General features: G+C 47.2%; 1 protein-coding gene and 1 long non-coding RNA gene across 5 annotated transcripts in view; one reads left to right on the top strand and one right to left on the bottom strand.

The window, feature by feature from the left end:
• The window catches only part of CORO1C (coronin 1C), a 53,917-nt gene extending 44,704 nt beyond the window's left edge, over positions 1-9,213 (bottom strand). The window contains exon 1 of one of the 4 annotated variants that reach the window (XM_042442057.1): positions 8,492-9,213. In XM_042442057.1, coding sequence (XP_042297991.1) covers positions 8,492-9,200 — 709 coding nt within the window. In that variant the 5' untranslated portion in view covers positions 9,201-9,213. Of the gene's footprint in view, positions 1-1,114; positions 1,218-2,006; positions 2,138-8,491 lie in introns of those variants that run through there. The other 3 variants (XM_042442058.1, XM_042442059.1, XM_042442061.1) reach the window with 3 other exon arrangements.
• LOC121916700 lies at positions 3,508-15,724 on the top strand. The gene is made up of 3 exons (XR_006100902.1): positions 3,508-3,622; positions 13,238-13,332; positions 15,595-15,724. It is a non-coding gene; the product is annotated as an uncharacterized LOC121916700 (long non-coding RNA).
• Positions 15,725-18,591: the final 2,867 nt, after the last annotated feature.

Genomic DNA, 18,591 nt, shown 5'->3' on the forward strand with positions numbered 1-18,591 from the left:
AGATGTTCACTTGCACACTACGTAAACCAATATTGCCAACTACATTTCTTGTGTATGGCTATACAACTAGCTAAACCATGCCAGTGGCTCTTACTTCTATTCTAGCTCACTTCTGCCTCATTTTCTCAAGCTTTGCCCCAGCAATGCTTTGTTCTATTGCACAAGAGAAGCACCATTTGCTTAAGATAGAAAGCGACAGGAATTTTAGGAGTCTGGAAACCCACCTGTTGATTTCAGCATTGAAGGGACATATTAACCAAAGAAGTGTATCAGAATTAGCTTATTTAATGCGGATCAAGGACTTGGGCAGGGTCAGGTAAGACCAGTCCCTAGCTCTGAGAACTTGCACACAGGAGATTTTGATGAGGAAAACCAAGGAAGAAAGAAGAAGATGGACAACTGGAACAGAGCCAGAACAGAGCAAGACAGGAACAAGCATACGCATACCTACTGTAAGCTGACCCCCAGCACATGGGCTTAGGGTGACCATCTCAAACATATGCATCACTAGAGAGAAAGGCATGTGTGGCAGTGGATGACACATACATTCATGGGACTGACTAATACCCCACCCTGATACACAGTCAACAGTTTGAAGAACAAAAGAGCTGTATCTCAGCCAACCCACACAGAAGCGCTCACATTGTTCCTTCCCTGCAACCTGGGAAACACTGCTTGCTTGCTAGACTGACAGCTACATGCAAGAGGCTTCTACATATAAGGTGGAAAGGAAAAGAGGTTGGATGGCTGTTTGGAGGCAGATGGATTCCTGTTTGCTTCAGACCATCCTTCTTCTCCCCAAGAGCTGCCCCATGCTTCCTTCCTTCCTTCCTCCTTTGTGAGCAAGAGATCTGGCAGCCCAGTTGAGCTCCGCAACAGGCTTCTGGCGAAAGGCACTTCTTATCATGGCACACTTGCTCTAGGGAATCCGTTCTGCTGTATCCTTCAATTCAGGGCCTGAAAGGGACCCAAGTGGGGCAGACAGGAGGGGAGGCTCCTCGGGCCTGGAGCAAGATGGGCGACTCTCCTCTGAAGGGACAGCCCGATGACAGGAAGCAAGCAAGCAAGGCCCCCCACGCCATCCCAGCCCTTCTTAAGAAGACTCTTAGCTTACGATGTAATGTTCTGGGATATTATTTCTTGCCCTCATCTTCCTGCCTGGGCTCCCTTTCAGCTGCATCCTCCTCTGCTGGCCTGCCCCACCGCCTGCTTCCCTGACCCCCGGGCCGCCTCTCCCTCCGTCCTCCTTGGCCCAGCCTCCCTGCTCCCTCTGCCTGGCAGCCCCCAGGCTCCCTCCCATTCACAGCCACCTGCGCCCAGCCTGGCAGCCAGGAGCCAGATCTGCTGCCCCACAGCCACACCTTGGGCCTTGCTTGCTTGCCTCCCCGGAACCAAAGCACCAGCCCAAACCCTCGGCCACCGGCTGGCAGCAGGTCGGCCCCCCCCCCCCCGCGCGGCCCCCCCCCCTTGCAGCCCCCCCACCCCTTCCCCCTCGTCTGTATGGGATTCAGGAGCGAAGGGGGGAAGAGGGGGCTCATCTGCCAAGGCCCCCCCCCCCAGCCTCTTGGGATTCTGCCCCAGATGCCTCTCAGCCCGGGGCCGAAACCCCCGTCCTCCCTCCCTCCGGAGGCACCCCCGCTTCCCTGGCCCCAGTTCTTAGCCCACGCTTGCCTTGCTTAGTGCCATTATGGTGAGGATGATTGTGATTGGCTCCCCCGCCTTTCACCCCAATTAAGGACCCCAAGCTTCTCTTCTGCCTCCTCTTTCTCATCAAGACCTTCCCAAGCTTGGGAACAAGGCCCTTGGGCTGCGTCCACACGGGAGACCTAACCCGCTTTATCTGGCTCCAGGCCCTCTGGAATTGTGGGAGTTGCGGTTTGTTGTGGGCCCCGAGCGGAGCCTGCCTCTTCCCTCAGGGAGACCCCTCGCCGGCCCCAATTCGGCCTCTGGGCCCTCCTCGTTGCCCCCCTCAGCCCCGGCCCGCCTTGCCAGGAGCCCCCCGGTACCTCCGGCGGTGCCGCCGCTTCGCCCACTTCCTTTGCCCGCCTCGCGGAACCACCGCCGCCTCCGCCCGACTCTCTTCCTCTCACTGACTGACTGTCCGCCTCGCACGCGCGCCCTAAGCCCCGCCCCCCGCTTGGGCTCCTCTTCCTCGGCGTTGTTGAGCTTCGGCGCCCCGCCCCTCGCCAGGGCCAAGAGTGACAGGAGGCAGAGGCGGGGCGAGCCCCAAAGCAAGAGCCAATGGGAGCTTCGCGCGGGAGGTAAGGGAGCCAATCCGCGCTGGGGGGGGAGGGGCCTTCTGAGGGCGCGCGAGGCGACGGTGAGCAGACTGGCTGGTAATTCTTTCCCTCAGGAGCCGCGCTGAGGGGGACAAGGCTTTTGCGCGAATTGCGCGCCTTTTTTGGGCACCTGTTATCTTCCTCAACTTCTCCGTTGTAACAAAGGCGCTTCTTCTCTTTCTGGCCGACTGTTTCCCTCAGATACATACATATCTCTCTATAAAAGAAGGAAGGGGTTGAACGCTGGGCCAGCAGGGCTCGGGGAGGCCCGGGTTCGAATTCCTCTCAGCCCTGGGCCAGCCGCTGGGTGACCTGGGCCAAGTCACGCTCTCTCAGCCTCGCAGGAAGGCCGAGGGACACAACTTGTGGAGGAAAAGGCCCACAACCACAAGTCTCTGGAGACTAGCAAAACCTAATAAGGCCAAAGGGCCAAAGAACAGCCACCCCTTTGAGAAGGAACAAAGCACACGTATTAAAAGGACAGCAAGCCCAAACCCCCATGTTTGAAATATCATGGCAGTTCAATATTTTTGTTTCTGGTAAATACATCCCGTAGCACCTCTGAGGCTCACTGAGCAAAAGGAGTTGGCGCATAAGCCGTCATCAACGCAGGCTGCATCCACACTGCAGAATTCATGCACTTTGACACCGCTTTACCTGCCCTGGCTCGGCTGTGGAGTTCTGGGATGTGTGGTTTTGTGAGACATTTTGCCTCTGTCTGCTCCGGGGCCAGGACAAACTATACATCCCAGGATTCCCTAGCCTTTGAGCCAGGGCAGATAAACTGCCTTAATTCTGCAGTTTAGCTGCAGGCTTGGTCTACTTTCTCATAGGTTCCAGACTAACGGATACAAAGGGCCCATACAGACAGGCCAAAATAAAGCTACTTCAGGTCATTTTGGAGGTATGCTGTTTAACTGAAACACCTCTTAAGAGGCCAGAAGCTGTGCTAAAGCTGCGCTCCAGTCCTTAGGACTGGAGCGTGACTTTGGTGCAGCTTCTGGCTTCTTAGGACACATACATCATTTAAACAGCATACCTCCAAAGTGACCCAAAGCAGCTTTATTTTGGCCTGTCTGTATGGGCCCTTAATTCTATTAAATACAGGTTTATAGGATTCACCACATCCTTCTGGGGTCCAAAGACATGTGAGAGGTGTCTCACAGTTTAAAATCACAGCTGACTAAATATAGATGCATGCAAAATCAGATGTTGATGACTTCTCCCCCCCCCCCCTTTTTTTTTGGCAGTTTGTGTGGGGCAGAAAAGCTGCTGCTGGATCCATTGCAGTGGCCCACTCCTATTTGAAAAAATATCCTTTTAACCATGAACTGAAGGCACAGGTATGTATTACTCATGTACTATTAATATATATGTAAATATACATTCATTTGGTGCCTAGCGCGCGTGCGTGTATGTATATATATGCACTCATCCCTCCATATTTGCGGCTTTGATTATTCACAGATTTGATTCCTATGTTCTCTCTAGGAATATCTAAGTCCTCCAGTGCTACTCTATGGTCAACTTTAACTAAAAGTTGCCCTGAAAGACCTAGAGATTCCTAGAGAGAATACATTACTAGGCCTTTGTAACTCCTCCAGTGCAACTCTGTGGTCAAACTCTGGCAGATGTTGACCCCAGAGTTGTGCTGGAGGACCTAGAGATTCCTCTCGGGTAAAAACATGGCGGTTTTGCTATTTGTGGTTTTTCCACTTTCACAGTCTTGTGCCCCTAACCCTAGCAAATATGGAGGGACAAGTGTGTGTGTGTGTGTGTGTGTGTGTGTGTATAATAGTATTCAACAGCAAGGGGGAATAGGGTTAAACATATTGGGAAGTATGGGAGCGTCTGCCTTGAATTTTCTCACTAATAAAGTGATTCCAAGTGCTGAGGGGGGGGGAGACCAACCTCCCGGTAAGTTTTCAGAGCAATGCAGCAGAGAGATGAACAGGAGACTATAGTTTTTTGTGGGTTTTTCGGGCGATGTGGCCGTGTTCCAGAAGAGTTTATTCCTGACGTTTCGCCAGCCTCTGTGGCTGGCATCTTCAGAGAATGTATAAATATGCTTTTTAACCAGAGGCTTTAATATCGCTCTGCATTGCATCTGAAAAAGTGGGTTCAAATCCACAAAAGTTCATGCTGAAATAAAATCTAGCTAGTCTTAAAGGTGCCGCTGCATTCCCTTTTTTCTCTCCCTTCCTTCTTTTTATATCTTACCCAATATATATACCCAAGTCCTTACCAGGCAAGCATTTTCTGAAGATGCCAGCCACAGATGCTGGTGAAACATCAGGAAGAAACTCTGATAGAACATGGCCACATAGCCCGAAAAACCCACAAAAAACAACGGATGCCGGCCATGAAAGCCTTCAACTTCATGAACAGGAGACTGTTTTCCTTGCAGTTGAAAAGGGACTGCAATGGAAATGGCTTTCAGGAGTTGCCAGGGCAGGCGCTCCATGCTCTCTGGCCGCAGGCTGCGTTGTTGACAGCTTTATCAGCTTCATGGCAGGGTGTGTCGTGCACATAGCTGCTGCCTCCTGATAGAAGTTACTTAATTCAGGTCCAGAACACACCCCAGAAACATCCAGTTTGAGACCACTTTAACTGCCCTGGCTCAGTGCGAGGGAATCCTGGGAATTATAGTGTTTTGTGGCCCCATAGCTCTCTGAGAGAGAAGGCGAAATGTCTGACAAAACTAGAGTTCCCAGAATTCCCTAACGCTGAGCCAGGACAGTTAAAACGGTCTCAAACTGGATGATTTCCACAATGTGTTTTGGCCCTCAGTTGTCATTGGGAACCAACAGGGCTGGGGAAGCCCAGCAGCAGTGTATACCTTTGAATATTAAATTTAAAATAAAACCAAAGTAATTTGCTGGAGTAGTTTGACGTTTCCAACAGGTCTGAAGGGCTGCCGTCAAAATACCTTTTCCTCAAATAGCTTACAGTATAAGGGTTTGTTTGGGTTGTTTTGTTTTTAATTATTATTATTATCCCAAGAAGGAAACCTGTTTGTCTTGTTGCCCTCCTATTGTGTTCAGCTTTTGACCAGGAAGGGGAGCTGTAGAATTAGAAAATGAGGGGAAGCTGCACAGTCCTTTGGGGATTTGGTCTAGTCTTTAAAGAGGGAAGATCGTCTTTTTAAAAATCACTGGTAACAAACAGTTGCCATGGGGTTTATACTGTACGCACTTGGGAAATACCTATTTCACCGGTGGAAAACAGCGGTGGAGGTGAACCAGGCTTGTTGGGGGTGCAATATGACCTCTGGCGTTCATTTAGGCTGGTCTTTTACTGGGGGATAGCTTTGGGGGTGGAGGTCTTTGCCCCTCCGTAAGAATAATGCGCCCTCCTCCATGAATTTTTTCTTCAGTGTGGACATTTCTAGCATTGCAGAGAGTGAGACCTTGAAAATGCTTCACACCCAGAACTTTTCTATTTACTGTGGCTGCATCCACACTGGAGAAATAACCTGGTTTGACACCACTTTAACTGCCCTGGCTCAAGGCTATGATTTCTGGGAGTTGGAGTTTGTTGTAGAGTCTAAAACAAACTCCAACTCACAGAATGCCATAACCTTGAGCCAGGGCAGTTAAAGCAGTGCCAAACCGGGCTATTTCTCCAGTGTGGATGCAGCCTGTGTCTGCTTTCCCTGGGTCACTCTGCCTTCCACTTTCCTTTGGATACCTAAAGCCTACTTCTAAAGACTCAACTGAAGGTTCAGGTTACTGCAACAATAGAAATTTGGGGACTGGAGGAAAATTTCAAGCAGGGGGGAACAGCAATCTTATTTAGTGGCAGTGCTCCCACATTGCCCCCTGGCTTTGAGGCATAGTCACATATCCAGACACACACAATGCAAGTTCACTGTTGCAGAACTCCAAAGGAAGCATTGAGAATGGCGCCTCAGTGACACTTTCTGTTACAGATCGGGTGCTTGCTAATCAGTTTGCTTATCAGTAATCCACAGTCCATATCCATGAAGTCAGTGCTTTTCACTAACACACACTGAAAGCTCGCTTAAAGCGGTTCTAAACCATTACAGTACATGAAGATCCCTATTAGACTGAACCCAATGTCCATCTAGCTCACTTTCCCTTGTTTCTCAATGCTCTTCAGATGATCTACAGCTCCCATAACCCCACATTGTGGACTCACAAAACAGAAAAGTCTTGCTGAGTCAAGGAGAAGGCCTCTTTGGTCCAGCATGCAGTTCAGACAGTGGCCAGTCAGTTACTCCACTGGGGAGCCTGCCAAGAGGACAGGAGTGGAACTGTGCCCTCCTGTGTGCGCTCCCTAGCAACTGATGTCCAGAGGCACACTATCTCTTGTATGGTGAAAATTCAGGCTTGGGGACACAGGAACCCTCTCTGGATCTGTAGGAAAGATACAGCCATCAACCTTCAAAGCCACTGAGAGCCTGCTCCTCCATAAATTCATCCAGTTTCTCTTTAAAGCCATCCTAATTAATGGCCATTGCTAGATCTTGCTAGCTGTCCTGAGCAGTTGACCAAATTTATCTTGCAGGGCACCAGAAGGGGGCAAAGTTGGTCTAGCCCAACATCCAGGGTTGATGGCCAGCCTGCTGCAGCTGCAAAGACCAGCCAAAGCAGAGCGGAGAGGGAATAGCTATCGCATGTTTGCCCCCATAATCTGCCCGTCGGATAGGCCATTCCTGAACATTAATGTTCCATTTAAGTCCCATGGCTGTTCCTCCACAAATGTGTCTAAAGTAGTGCTTCCTAAACTATCTGTTACAGGGGACTTGCATTATTATTATTATTATTATTATTATTATTATTATTATTATTTTACAATTTTTCAAGGACTGGTACCATATTTGTGCCTATTGGCTACAATGGTTTCTTTCTTTCCTGAAAACTTCCAGAGACCAGACAACATGAATAAACAGGTGGTTCATGGGCCACCTCTTTGAGTAGCATTGCCCTTATCCACTTTCAAAGCCAACTAAGCTGGTTGCCATTCTCATAGTCTCTTTTGGCAACAGGTTTTCTTTTTAATCTTGTTAAAGTTTTGAATCACCATGTGATTGCCTCTTTTATCAACTATGCAATTTAAAAAAGCCCTCTTTTGGCATGATATAATACTGTACCATTTTTTAAATGAGGTGACTTCCTTTTTAAGCCAGCAAATCACCAAGGCTTGTTTTAAATTATGATTGTCAAGTCCCAAAAGCACAGATTAAAAGGGATTATCTGAACATACATGTTGATTATTAGAGGGACAATATGTAGATTGTCAACAATATTAATTATAAACAAGAATAATTTATGCAACACATCTGGCAAAAAGTTTTAGCATCCCAGCTACAAACCTATGTCTCTGTTGCTAAATATCCTTTTATATTTTGTGTGTATTCAATTTCCCATATTGAACTACTTTTTCCGTTTGGGAGGGTACTACCATACTAACAAAAAGTGGACTATTGTTTTAAAAAGAAAAATCCAGGTTATAAACAGGCACATTTCCTCAGTGCTTCCTCTCCTCTTTACAAAGTTAAAGTTGCACTATGGGATAAAAGAATCAGATGCAGCTTTGCAATTAAGCCCTCACCTGGAGGAAGAAAATGCCTAGCTGGCTAGATCCATCGCCCTGCAGGCAACAGAAGAGGTAGAAAAATAGGACACATGTTGGTCTGCAGGTGATGCTGTCAGAATACCGGTTACATTCCAACTAGAATGAAATCAAATGAACTGTGGAGCAGTTAGCTTGCATCCAGTGATGTGAGAGCTGTGATGTGGGAGGAGGGAGAACAAGGGGGAAGTTCAAAGCTGGACACTTATATTTCAAAACAGTTCAGGCATTCCAAAAGTCCCACAGCACAACTAGAACCTGTGGCTGTTGAACTCATACTAAGACATTACAGCAGCAGGCATATTTCTTCTCTCATTTTATTGAGATGTAACCTACAGTGACTATTTTACATGGCCATCTCTGCACCCAATGCATGTACACACCCACACACTTTGACACAGCAGCAGCCATTTATTTCTTGAATGTCCAGCTCTGTTTAACTGAAAAACTGGCATGCCACATTTTGAACATGAACAGACAGGGCATTACCTTACCTGCTCAGTGTGCTCTGGAACCCAGGCAGCTGCAGACTTTAAGGGGGGAAAAACCACTTTGCAAAACAATAAATAGTTAATCTAAGCAATCACACATGAATTACAGCATTTCCTGCTCACCTTTTCTAGCTGGTGGAGTAGACTTCTCAGCTGCAGGTTTCTGTTTCTCAAAGGTCTTCTTCATATCAGCCACTTTCAGGGCTTTCTCATCCTCTTGTTTCCTCACCTTCTTTCTTTCCTCTTGCAGCCTGCATTCCTCTTCTCCTGGTGCTTCTTTGGCAGTAGCTTTGCAGGGGCCACCTCCTTTGATATCCTGAGCAGAATTCACTTGCATTACTACCATGGCTGTCTGCAGCTTAGAACTCTCTATAGGTTCTCCCTCCGTCCCAGGACTTTCTAAGCAGACAGTATGGCTGTTTGACTCCAACCCCAGTTCATGGCAGATCTCAAGGTCTTCCCCACTCTCAGGAGACTGGCTGTTCTCGCTTTCCCTGGAACACTTTTCAGACTCCTCTGAAACCAAAGCAAGATTTAGAGCAGGAGGCATCTTTATCTCAAGGCCCTGGGCCACCTTATCACACTCCTCCACTTCTGTTTTTTCTTCTCCACCAGGCTGGACAACATGGCAACCGCTGGAAGGCTGAGGAACACAGTCAGGGGGCTGCCTAAAGTCTCTGCCTTGATCATTGGGAGTGGGGATCTCTTCTTCTCTCATTTCTTGCTTTCTTGATCCTGGAGGACTATCCATCTCCCCATTTCTTGGCTTCTCCGAAAAATCGAGCCAACTCAGGAAGCTGGGCTTGTTTTCATCCCCGGGGGAGTTCAGCATCAGCTTGGTGACTTGCCTGTTCTCCACACTGCTCTCGGAGTCTGAGCGGGTGATCTGCCGCCTCAGCGTCCTCTGGAAAGTGTCGGTCATATCTGTACTCCCACCTGCAGGTTCCCTTTCCAAACTTTCCTGGTGGCCAAAGTTCTTTATTTGAACCAGTGGCCAGCTGCACTCTGTCATTTCCCTTTTCCTCTCAGATTCGGGAAAGTCAGATGGGTGGGATTCTCCCTCTCGGGTCACAACACTGAGTTCGGTTTCCTCCAGTCGGTACAAAAGAGCACTCACCTTCCTGCCTTGGGCTTCTTCTGAGCACTGCCTTTGAAGCACCTGCAGAGAGGCTTTGCTTTCTAGGCCCTTTTCATACCCTTGCAGGGCAGTGCTCTGTTCACGGTAGGAGTCCAGGAGGTGCCCTGCTGTGTCCCCTTCACCCATGATGTGGTTCATTTGCACATTTTGTGTGGAGACATGAACCCCACAGCCTCTTTCTGTGGGCCTGTTTCTCTCCACAGCTTCCTGAGACTTGGTCTTTTCAGCTGATAAGGAACAGTCATTCTGTTTCATTTTGGAAGTCTTTCTAGTATAAAGAGAGTCTTTCTTTTTGGTTATACTTTTGCTGTTAAAAGAAAAGCCTGAGTGGTGCCACTCGGTGGCTTCCATATTTGGCTGCGGACTGCCTGAATCTCTTAGGCCAAACCCTGTGCAATCCAAAACCCTAGCAAGAGTATTCCCTAAACATCAGTCAGTTCAGAACCACCTTACGCGTCAGCTTTCTCTTTTATTGCTGTATTCAAGGTGGGTGGAGAAGACCCACACAGAAAGAACGGCCAAGAACCCTCTACTGACTGGCTTATGATAAGTGGCATGAAGCACATTACACAAATCAAGGAGGTACAGCCTTCAGGAAAGTCACAGCATTCTTTGCAACATCAGGATAGGCTATGGAAATATTTGATAGCAAATGCACTACACAGATTTTTCCTCACCTGAGCAGGAGGAAGCACATCCAAGAGTCCAAAGTATCCTAATTTTCTGTCAGCAAGATCTCTGCTTTCAAGCTAAATTCTCCCTACAGTGCCTTTCGCTGTTCAGGAACAGGTTGCAAGGAACTTCTCTGGCAATTTTCAGTCCTTTGCCTTTTGGGGAGGGGTGGGTGGGAGAATCGATTCTGCAATGACGATTTTCACTTCTCCCTTTGCTGTTATTTATGGTCAAGAGAGTTATCGCTCTGTACATCTGAGGCTGGTCCTTCTTCGAGAGATTTTTGAAAAGATTCAAAGCTGGCGTCCACTGCACCCTGCGGGCATTTCCAGGGCAGCTTTCTTTGGCTTTCTTTTTAAAGACGATCCTTCTCTTCGCAGATCACTTACCCAAACACTCCTTCCTTAGATAGTGCATGGCACACAGCCTAAGACTGGGACCTTGGGCTGGTTCCCAGTATGCGGGGTGGGGGGGGATAGGCATCTAGGGCAAAGCGGGGGAGGTTCATAGGCAAGACTGAGTCTGGAGCTACTTGGCAGGAATATGTTGTTGTTAACCAAAAGGTTTGGGGAAATAAACAGAAGAGCCTTGACAGTGAGATTTCTTGCAGGCTCCCCAGACCCATCCAGATCCTTATTAAAATGTTGAGGATTTGTAAATATTGGGTTGGAAAGTCATCTCCCCCACCTGACATGCCCTGCAAAGGTCTTTTGATCAAGGCTCTGTCAGCAAATCTCCCCTCCCTCTCAATGTGAGTATTTTTTTTAAAAAAATGTAAGGTCCAGGAAGCAGCCTAAAACACAACCCCCAGGGCTTGCTGTTTTCAGCTGAATAGGGAGCACCCGTTACTATGTCCAGTTTCCACCCGAAGGCCAGCCTTCCTTCACTTCTTCCCTTTTATGGCCTGTGAGGTGTGGATCCTTCTGAAGCCCTTGGAGGAGGAGAAGCTCCCCTTGGCAGTGCTGTGGTGCTAGTTCCCTGCCCTTCCTATAGCCTAGCCTCTCCAATGAGGCTGGCCCCCAGGCACCATTGTACCAAACGCACTGTCACATGGGAACCTGTAACAAATGTCCCCAGCACCTGCTTGGAAACAGGTTTTCCCTCAGCAGCTCCAGGCAGCTGGGGATCCATGCTTTTTAAAGGTAGTTTAGGAGATGCAGGGGAGAGGTGGCTTCAGAAAGAAGGAGAGGGAATGAAAAGAGACCCTTCCCTGCACCCTGTCTGCCTTCATACAGTCGTCTTCCGATGGGCCATATGGTACCAAAGGGCTCTGTTTCAAAAGTGATGGCATAGCAGCAAGCCAGGCCATTTGTGTTGGTAGAGGAAGGGCTCTGTTTTGGATGGCAAATGTCAGTAGTGGTTGGGGACATCTGTGTCAACAGGCCAGGGCCATTTTTGTGTGAACTTTAAAGGCATTGTCCAGAGTGATGTACCCTGTCCTCAGAATCAGCCCAGAACCTCCAGTCATGTCTTTAAAGTTTGGATTGAAACCCAGAGCAAATTCACTGGCCCACTGGCATGGTAGATACCAGCCCCTTTTGGAACCTTTTTGGTGCAGCAGAGGTGAGGAACTTTTGATTGGCCAGATGGTATTGGACTTCAACACCTATGAACCTCAGGCAGCAAAGCCAGTAGAAAAGGATCCTGGGAGTTCTATTTTAAAATCTCTGAAGGGCCCCATGGTGCCTCTCTCCCATCCATCCCCAGTTTGTATAGTACATAAGGAGCAGAGAGGCCATTTCTTGACACCATTTAGCCATTTACACCAGGGACTGTGGAAGAATAGGTGGCCATATGACCACCACCACCATCTCTGGAGACCTTGCGGAGGCCTTGCCCACATCCACTGTGCCCATACCCACAAAACAAAACTAAAAGTGTTGACCCCAGCCCCCTTTGGATTGACATGGTGGGCAGACGTCACTTCATGTTTCAAACAAATGCTGCTTCTGGGCATAAATTGGCCCAGGAAGGCCTCCAGGCATGGAGGAAATGACCTCCACACCCCTAGAGGTCCTTTGGGTGTGAAAATATTTTTTTAACCCGGGGGGGTCACATACTGCCCACAATTTGCACTTTTCCCACCCCCTGATTTACACATTGCCTACAAAGGGGACAAAAGAAGCCATCAGTTTGTGGCCACTGTACCATGCTAGCATTGCTACTCCAGCATAAAGCACCAACAGGATCCCAGTTCTGTTCCTAATGTTAGTATTAGGAAGTGCTCGTGCAATGTGTGCTGGTTTTGAGCTCCAAAACCTTCAGCAGGGCCCAGAACATACAAAAGCCTGCTTCTTCCCACATTCTCTTGGCCAAATGTGGAGATCAGCTGCTATAGTTCAGCTACAGGGCACCTCTTTTGCCTGCAGAAGGTTGCAGGTTCAAGCCCTGTCGAATCCAAGCAGGAGTGGGAAAGACTGCCAGCCAACCAGCCAATCCATCACTTTAACTCACCTTTCTCCCAAGGCTGAGACTCAAAGTTGCTAGGCTGGGCCTCAAGAGTAGACAGTACTGAGCAAGGTGTCTGGCATGTTTTAAAGCAGCTTCCTATGTCGAGCTTGGAAATTTTCCTTTTCTGGATAACACTGCCCAGAAAAGCATTGTTCCTATGTCCTTCCACCTTCTAAGTGATGTGGGAACAAAAAGGCTCGGTTCCTATGCCAATTATCTTTGCCACTCTCTTTTTTTGTGCCAGGGAAAATAATTTGTATTTGCCTGGCCCGTTTGCCTTATCATAAATTGTAACAAATATTTCAAAGCCTCCCTTTGCTCCCAGATATGAGAGTGGTACGGGAGAGGTATCAAAACAAAAATATTCCAAGGCAAAATACAATAATTGTAATAAAAACAGATTGGGGGCTTAAAAGCAACAGAACAAAGTAAACTTGAACCAGCAGTGTAACATTTTACAAAGCCTGGGCCGGTCAGTTTTAAGTGTCAGAGGAGGTCTTAGACTGGAATTTTATTGTCTTCTTTTATTGCACTGCTGTGTCTTGTTTCCTTGTGATTTTTATGATTCATTATTTTTTAAAGTGCAGTGTTATTGTTTTTATCCTAAGGTGCCCTGGGAGCATGGCTGAAGCAGAGCCTATGAATATTATGAACACACAAGAAAATAATGAAATTTCCTGGCAGGTCCAATCCAGTCTGAGAGGTACTGCCAACCTCCCCTCCCCTCCCAACCATCTGGGGCTCAAGCAACACAGGAACTCAAAGCTACTTGGGGCATTTCAGAACTGAATTTTCCCGTCAACCATTTGAAGAAAATGCTGGGGGTTGGGGGTTGGATCCCTCCCTTGCCAGTCAACTGATACAGAGAAAATATCGCTGGCTGCTTTTGTCATGGCAACCTTCATAACAGGATATAAACATTCAGTCCTTGCACCAAAAAACCTTGCAAGCAGCTAGAAGCATCCCCAGTTTTATGATGCTGTCTTGCAGTCATTGATATGATGCAGAATTTTTGCTGTCAACACGTAATAATAATAATAATAATAATAATAATAATAATAATGACAGCAACAAAACAACAATTCTTATACAGTATAGTGGTTTCACAGTCTCTCCTGTGTTACCAACTGGAGTTTGCAACCGCCAGTGCTTCAGATTCTGTCCATGAATCTAGGAATCAGGGAGGTCTCTTTGGATATGTGGCACATTCCAGGCAGTGTTGTTTTTTGCAATTGTACTAAGGTAATTGTTCTGCTTGTTGTTGTTGGCCAGAATCCTCTATCACAGTGTATGTTCTACACTTTGCTTCATAGCAGAGGTGTTAAGAAACCCTGTCAGTGAATTGCAAAGACATGCAACAGGACACCAGCAAGAGTGTCCCGATGTGTATCAGCACTCCCTAGTTGGTGTCCTGATACACAATGGGACCAATGCACATCAGTCACTTGCCCAGCAGCCCTTAACTGGATATGGACATTATGAAATTGCCCAATTCTAATTCCCACTGATATAAGTCCACTCACAGAGACATAAGCCTCCAACAGGATATGGCCCTTGTTATTTAAAGAGGGCCAGTTATGTTTTGTTTATGCTAATTCTGGGAGTTAGAGGAGACTCCTTGGCTCAAAGGGAAGGTAATGGATTAATCTCCTTTTTACAAATGGAGCAATAAATGACGTCAAGAAGCCAAACAGACAATGCAAAGCCTTCCTTTGTCTCAAGCCTACTAGGTATACTTCAGGGATAGTGAAAGTGTGGCCCATGATCTCTGTGAGGCCCGCGGACCATATTAAGCCCTCAACCCTCTTTTTTGGTAGTCTCCATACTTTAACTACATTACAATTAAAGGGGGACAATTACACCTGACCCTCAAGGTTATTCAGTCAACATCCCCAGCATGAAATTAACATCTGTTTGCTTAGGGTTTGTACAGGGTTTTGAGCTGCCCAGAGCTGTCCACTTTCAGCCCAATGGAAAGACAGCCCAAAGCCCACTGGGTAAAGAATGGGGGTAGGTATTTAATCCAGGCCTTTTCCCACAGGACCTCAGGTCAATTGCTGTGACCACAGCTTTCCAAAATAGTTGTGAAATGGATCACTTTGCAAGGTGGTTTTTGACTCTTACCCAGTTTGTTCCTTTGATTCCAGAAGTCAGAATCCTGACACAGCCCTAAACCTTTGTCCAGTGTAGAAAGAGAACTGGCATGTGAGCAGAGCTGGGGGGAATGACAATTTTGGGCTATAACACCCAGAATTCCTTAGCCAGCATGGATGGGGCAGTTTGAGGTTCATTGCTTGGAAGGCAATCCAATCTGGTCCAGAAAGGTCAAATCAGAGAATCCAGGCAGACATGATGAAAGTGGCACTGGGCTTCAGAAGGCACAGTGATCCAGGGATACTCAACCCTTTGGTCCTCCAGATGTTTTGGATTTAATTTCCCAGAACCCTTGACCATTGGCCACAGTGACTGAGGATGCTAGGAAATAAAGTCTAACACATTCAGTGGACAAAAGTCCCTCCCCAGGTCTAACACACGTATGCCAACAAACAAGGACAGTAAAAACAAAATAAGGTTGATTGCGGTCATATCCCATAAGTGGGGTGTAGTGAGACACTTTTCTCTGAGGGAGCAGAAAAGTGGAGGGGAAAGGTTTCCACAAGTAATGAGAAAAATACCACCCAGTTAATGCATATTAATTAGAAAGTGTGACGTGAAGCTTCCAAACAGTCACATCACTTTAAAGTACAGCATTTCCCACTTGCAAAATAACTGTGCACACGTAAGTAACACTGACTACGATGCAGAGTGTGGAAGCTATCTAGCTATAATGATCTGAACTATTGATAAAGGCGAATGAGATACGATTTCTCTGCAGAACTGGTAGAGAAACTGATCCTTTGAAATTTCTTTGAATACAATACGTTACTTTCAAAACCCAGGCTGACTCAATTTGCTGTTCTCTAAGGGAGCCCTGAATGCCGCCGGCTTGGTCAGTCCATGTGTATGCCGAAGCTAAGAGTGAGTTTTCACTCCCAGATGAAGATGCTCTGGAGGCGGGTCCTGCAGCCCACAAGGCAAATATGCCTAGAAAGGCCTCCTCTTACAGGTACAATGTTTAAGTGAGTTTGTGAAGTGCTGAGGTCGGGCTTTTGCAGGATTCAGACACATCCTTTTCTTTGGAGGCCTAGATTGTATTTCTGAATGCTCACTTTCAAAGCTAGAACTGTAGGGACTGCAGGAAAATTTCAGTTTGGGGCAGAATTCCTATTTGGGAGGCAGTGCCTTCATTTACCCCTATGTTGCTCCACTCCGGCCCACAAGCCACCTCATTTCTGAAAGGTATTTAAAAGCACCTCTTATCCCCAATTACAGTCCTTTAATAAGCTCGAAACTGGGCTGAAACATAAGACAGTCCTTGGCTTTGGCCTCCATGTCTCCGCTAAGATAAACACAGGCGGCTTCTTTCTCTCCAGCCCACGAACAATTCCGGGCAGTCCAAAAGACTCCTCCCAGACACAGGAGGCAAGCGCAAACCAGTCGCCTTTAAAGGCAAAATTTTACAGGGCCCAGGGAAGAGTCAACTGCCCCTGAAATAGAATAAAGAGAATCAAGCTGACTCATCCTGGATTCTTTTTTTTTTAACAAGTTAGGATTGTTTAATGCAATGGTTTACAGTCAAGAAGCAGGGCATGCCTGCCATTTTATTCTGGCTGGGCAATCTTTTCAAGGGTGGTGGCCCACTTATGGAGGAAACATAAGGTGAAGCCCAACACACATGAACAAAAGAGATGGGGCCAACCCAGAAGCCTTGAGCAAGTCCATTGCAGGTTGCTTTGGTACTGAGCACTGGTTCATGTCAGAGGTGGGCCCCCTTTAGTCACAAGTTGGCTCCACTTATGGGGCAATGAATTGTGATCAAATTGCCCTTGAAGGGATTAGACAAAGGGAATGGCTTTCAGCTCCTGAGATCCCCACCTTTGGTTCCTGCAGCAGCAGCAGCAAGTGAACACAATAGTGTTACCTAAAATGCATGTTTGCACTTCACTGCAAAATCAAAGGACAGGTTCCTTATGTTATTTGTTGTAAAAAATTATAGTCTACTGCTTTTGTGTTTTGTTTTCCCCACTTCTAATTGCACCATTGCTAGAGCTTGTTTCCTCCAGCACCCTTTTCCACGTCAGTATGTGATGTAAGCCACTCTGAGTATGGTCTTATTTGTTCTGAAAGTTTATGGCTTTGTTCAATGGCTGCTTCTGCTCTTTTGCCTCTCTCTGGCTTTGCTTTGCGAACGAAGATTCAGGAAGGACTCATCCCGCGCTTTGTACAAGCGCATTGGTGACTAAAAAGGCCAATCCGGGACAAACAGGTCCGGTTCCAGAAAGCACAGCGGAAAATCTCCTTGGGTGATGTTTCCAGGTTGCGGTTCTTTCTGTGTTGTCATTTCTCTTCGAGACTCATTTGGTGTGAGCTTTCGAAAAAAGCTGCAGCATCGTGGATAGTGCGTCTCCATGCCTCTCGATGCGAGGCCAGGGCAGACCATTGTTGGTGATCAATTTGGCCAAGCCTGAGATGTTGTTTCAGGGAGTCCTTGTATCTCTTCTTTGGGCCGGGAGATTGGATGTATCCTTCGAGCCTGTGCAATGGATTTTTCTGGTGGAGTGCAGTGTGCACAGAACTGACCTCACCCTTTAAACCAGAGGTTCGACTGCTGAGGCCTTGACAAGCATGGACAATAGCAGCGAGGTCCTCGGGTCGTAGGTTTGATTAGAGTTTCCTTCTCTGAGATGGTTGACCTTACAGGGTTAGACGAACACCATCTGCCCGGATTTGGGATTAGAGTTTTCCTTCACCTAGGATGGTGACCATAAGGCTAGAGAGCCCATCCTGCCCTTTGGCGCTCTTGGTCAGACCCTTCGGTTGTGACCTGTCTGGCATGAGAGGCCCTGCCGGTGGCTATTATACCACCGCCAGCATAGCTCACATTAGGGTGCACAAGCCTCTCCTCCATGACAAGGCGGCATCAATGGAGAGGTCTTTTGCCTATATATTATATATATATGTCATCTTTTGTTGGCTGCCTTCTTGGGAATTTTTACTGAAGAGTGGCATAGATAGTTTCTCTGAAATGATTTTTCAATACTGTGTGTGTCCAAATAGCTGCCTGAGAAACTGAGTAGAAGTTTACTTACAAGACAAAGCTGTCATCTTTAGCACTAATGCTGTACATTTTTATTTATTTAAAAGCTGGTCTGAGCATTGACTAGGTAAATTGAAGGCTAGAATAAAACTCGTCATCACACAACACATAATTAAAATTATGAAATTTGCTGACATAACTAGTAGCGATGGACACTATTTTAAATAGCTTTCAGAGAGGCCTGGATAAACGTATAGAAGACAAAGCTGTCAAGGGCTATTAGCTACTGTATCTAAATGTGGTGGGGGAAATGTGGCTCCACAGATGGTTTGGGACTGCAGCTCTCATAGCTCTATACCCATGCTGAGGGATCATGGGAGTTGCAGTACAACAACTCCGGGAAGGCCATATGTATCCCACTCCTGAGCTAAAGAGAAACTCCAGGTAGAGACTGTATACCTCAGATGACCAGATACAAACACGGGAGCGATTGCCTCCCCTGCCCCTCCATGTGAACTTCCTAGCCACTTTGGAGAGCAGGACGATAGAAGCAAGTCTTGGAAATGTTACTTTTTTGGACAACATGTCCCACAAGCCCTCAGCTCTTGAAGTTCTTGAAATGTAGACCAAGTCTATGTAATGCACAGCATATCCTAAACTTTCTTCAGGCAGAACACACTACATCTCTTCTTTTAATCTACCACCCAGTCTACCTTTTAGTCACTGTAGCCCACTGCCTACACTATTCCATGACTAGAGGAGGTGAAGCATCTGTCCATGTCCCCAGATGTATTGAGGTATGCCTAGGTCCCCCAGAGGTCTCAG

Source organism: Sceloporus undulatus, chromosome 10 (assembly GCF_019175285.1).
Source record: "Sceloporus undulatus isolate JIND9_A2432 ecotype Alabama chromosome 10, SceUnd_v1.1, whole genome shotgun sequence".
In the NCBI taxonomy this organism is placed as follows: domain Eukaryota; kingdom Metazoa; phylum Chordata; class Lepidosauria; order Squamata; family Phrynosomatidae; genus Sceloporus; species Sceloporus undulatus.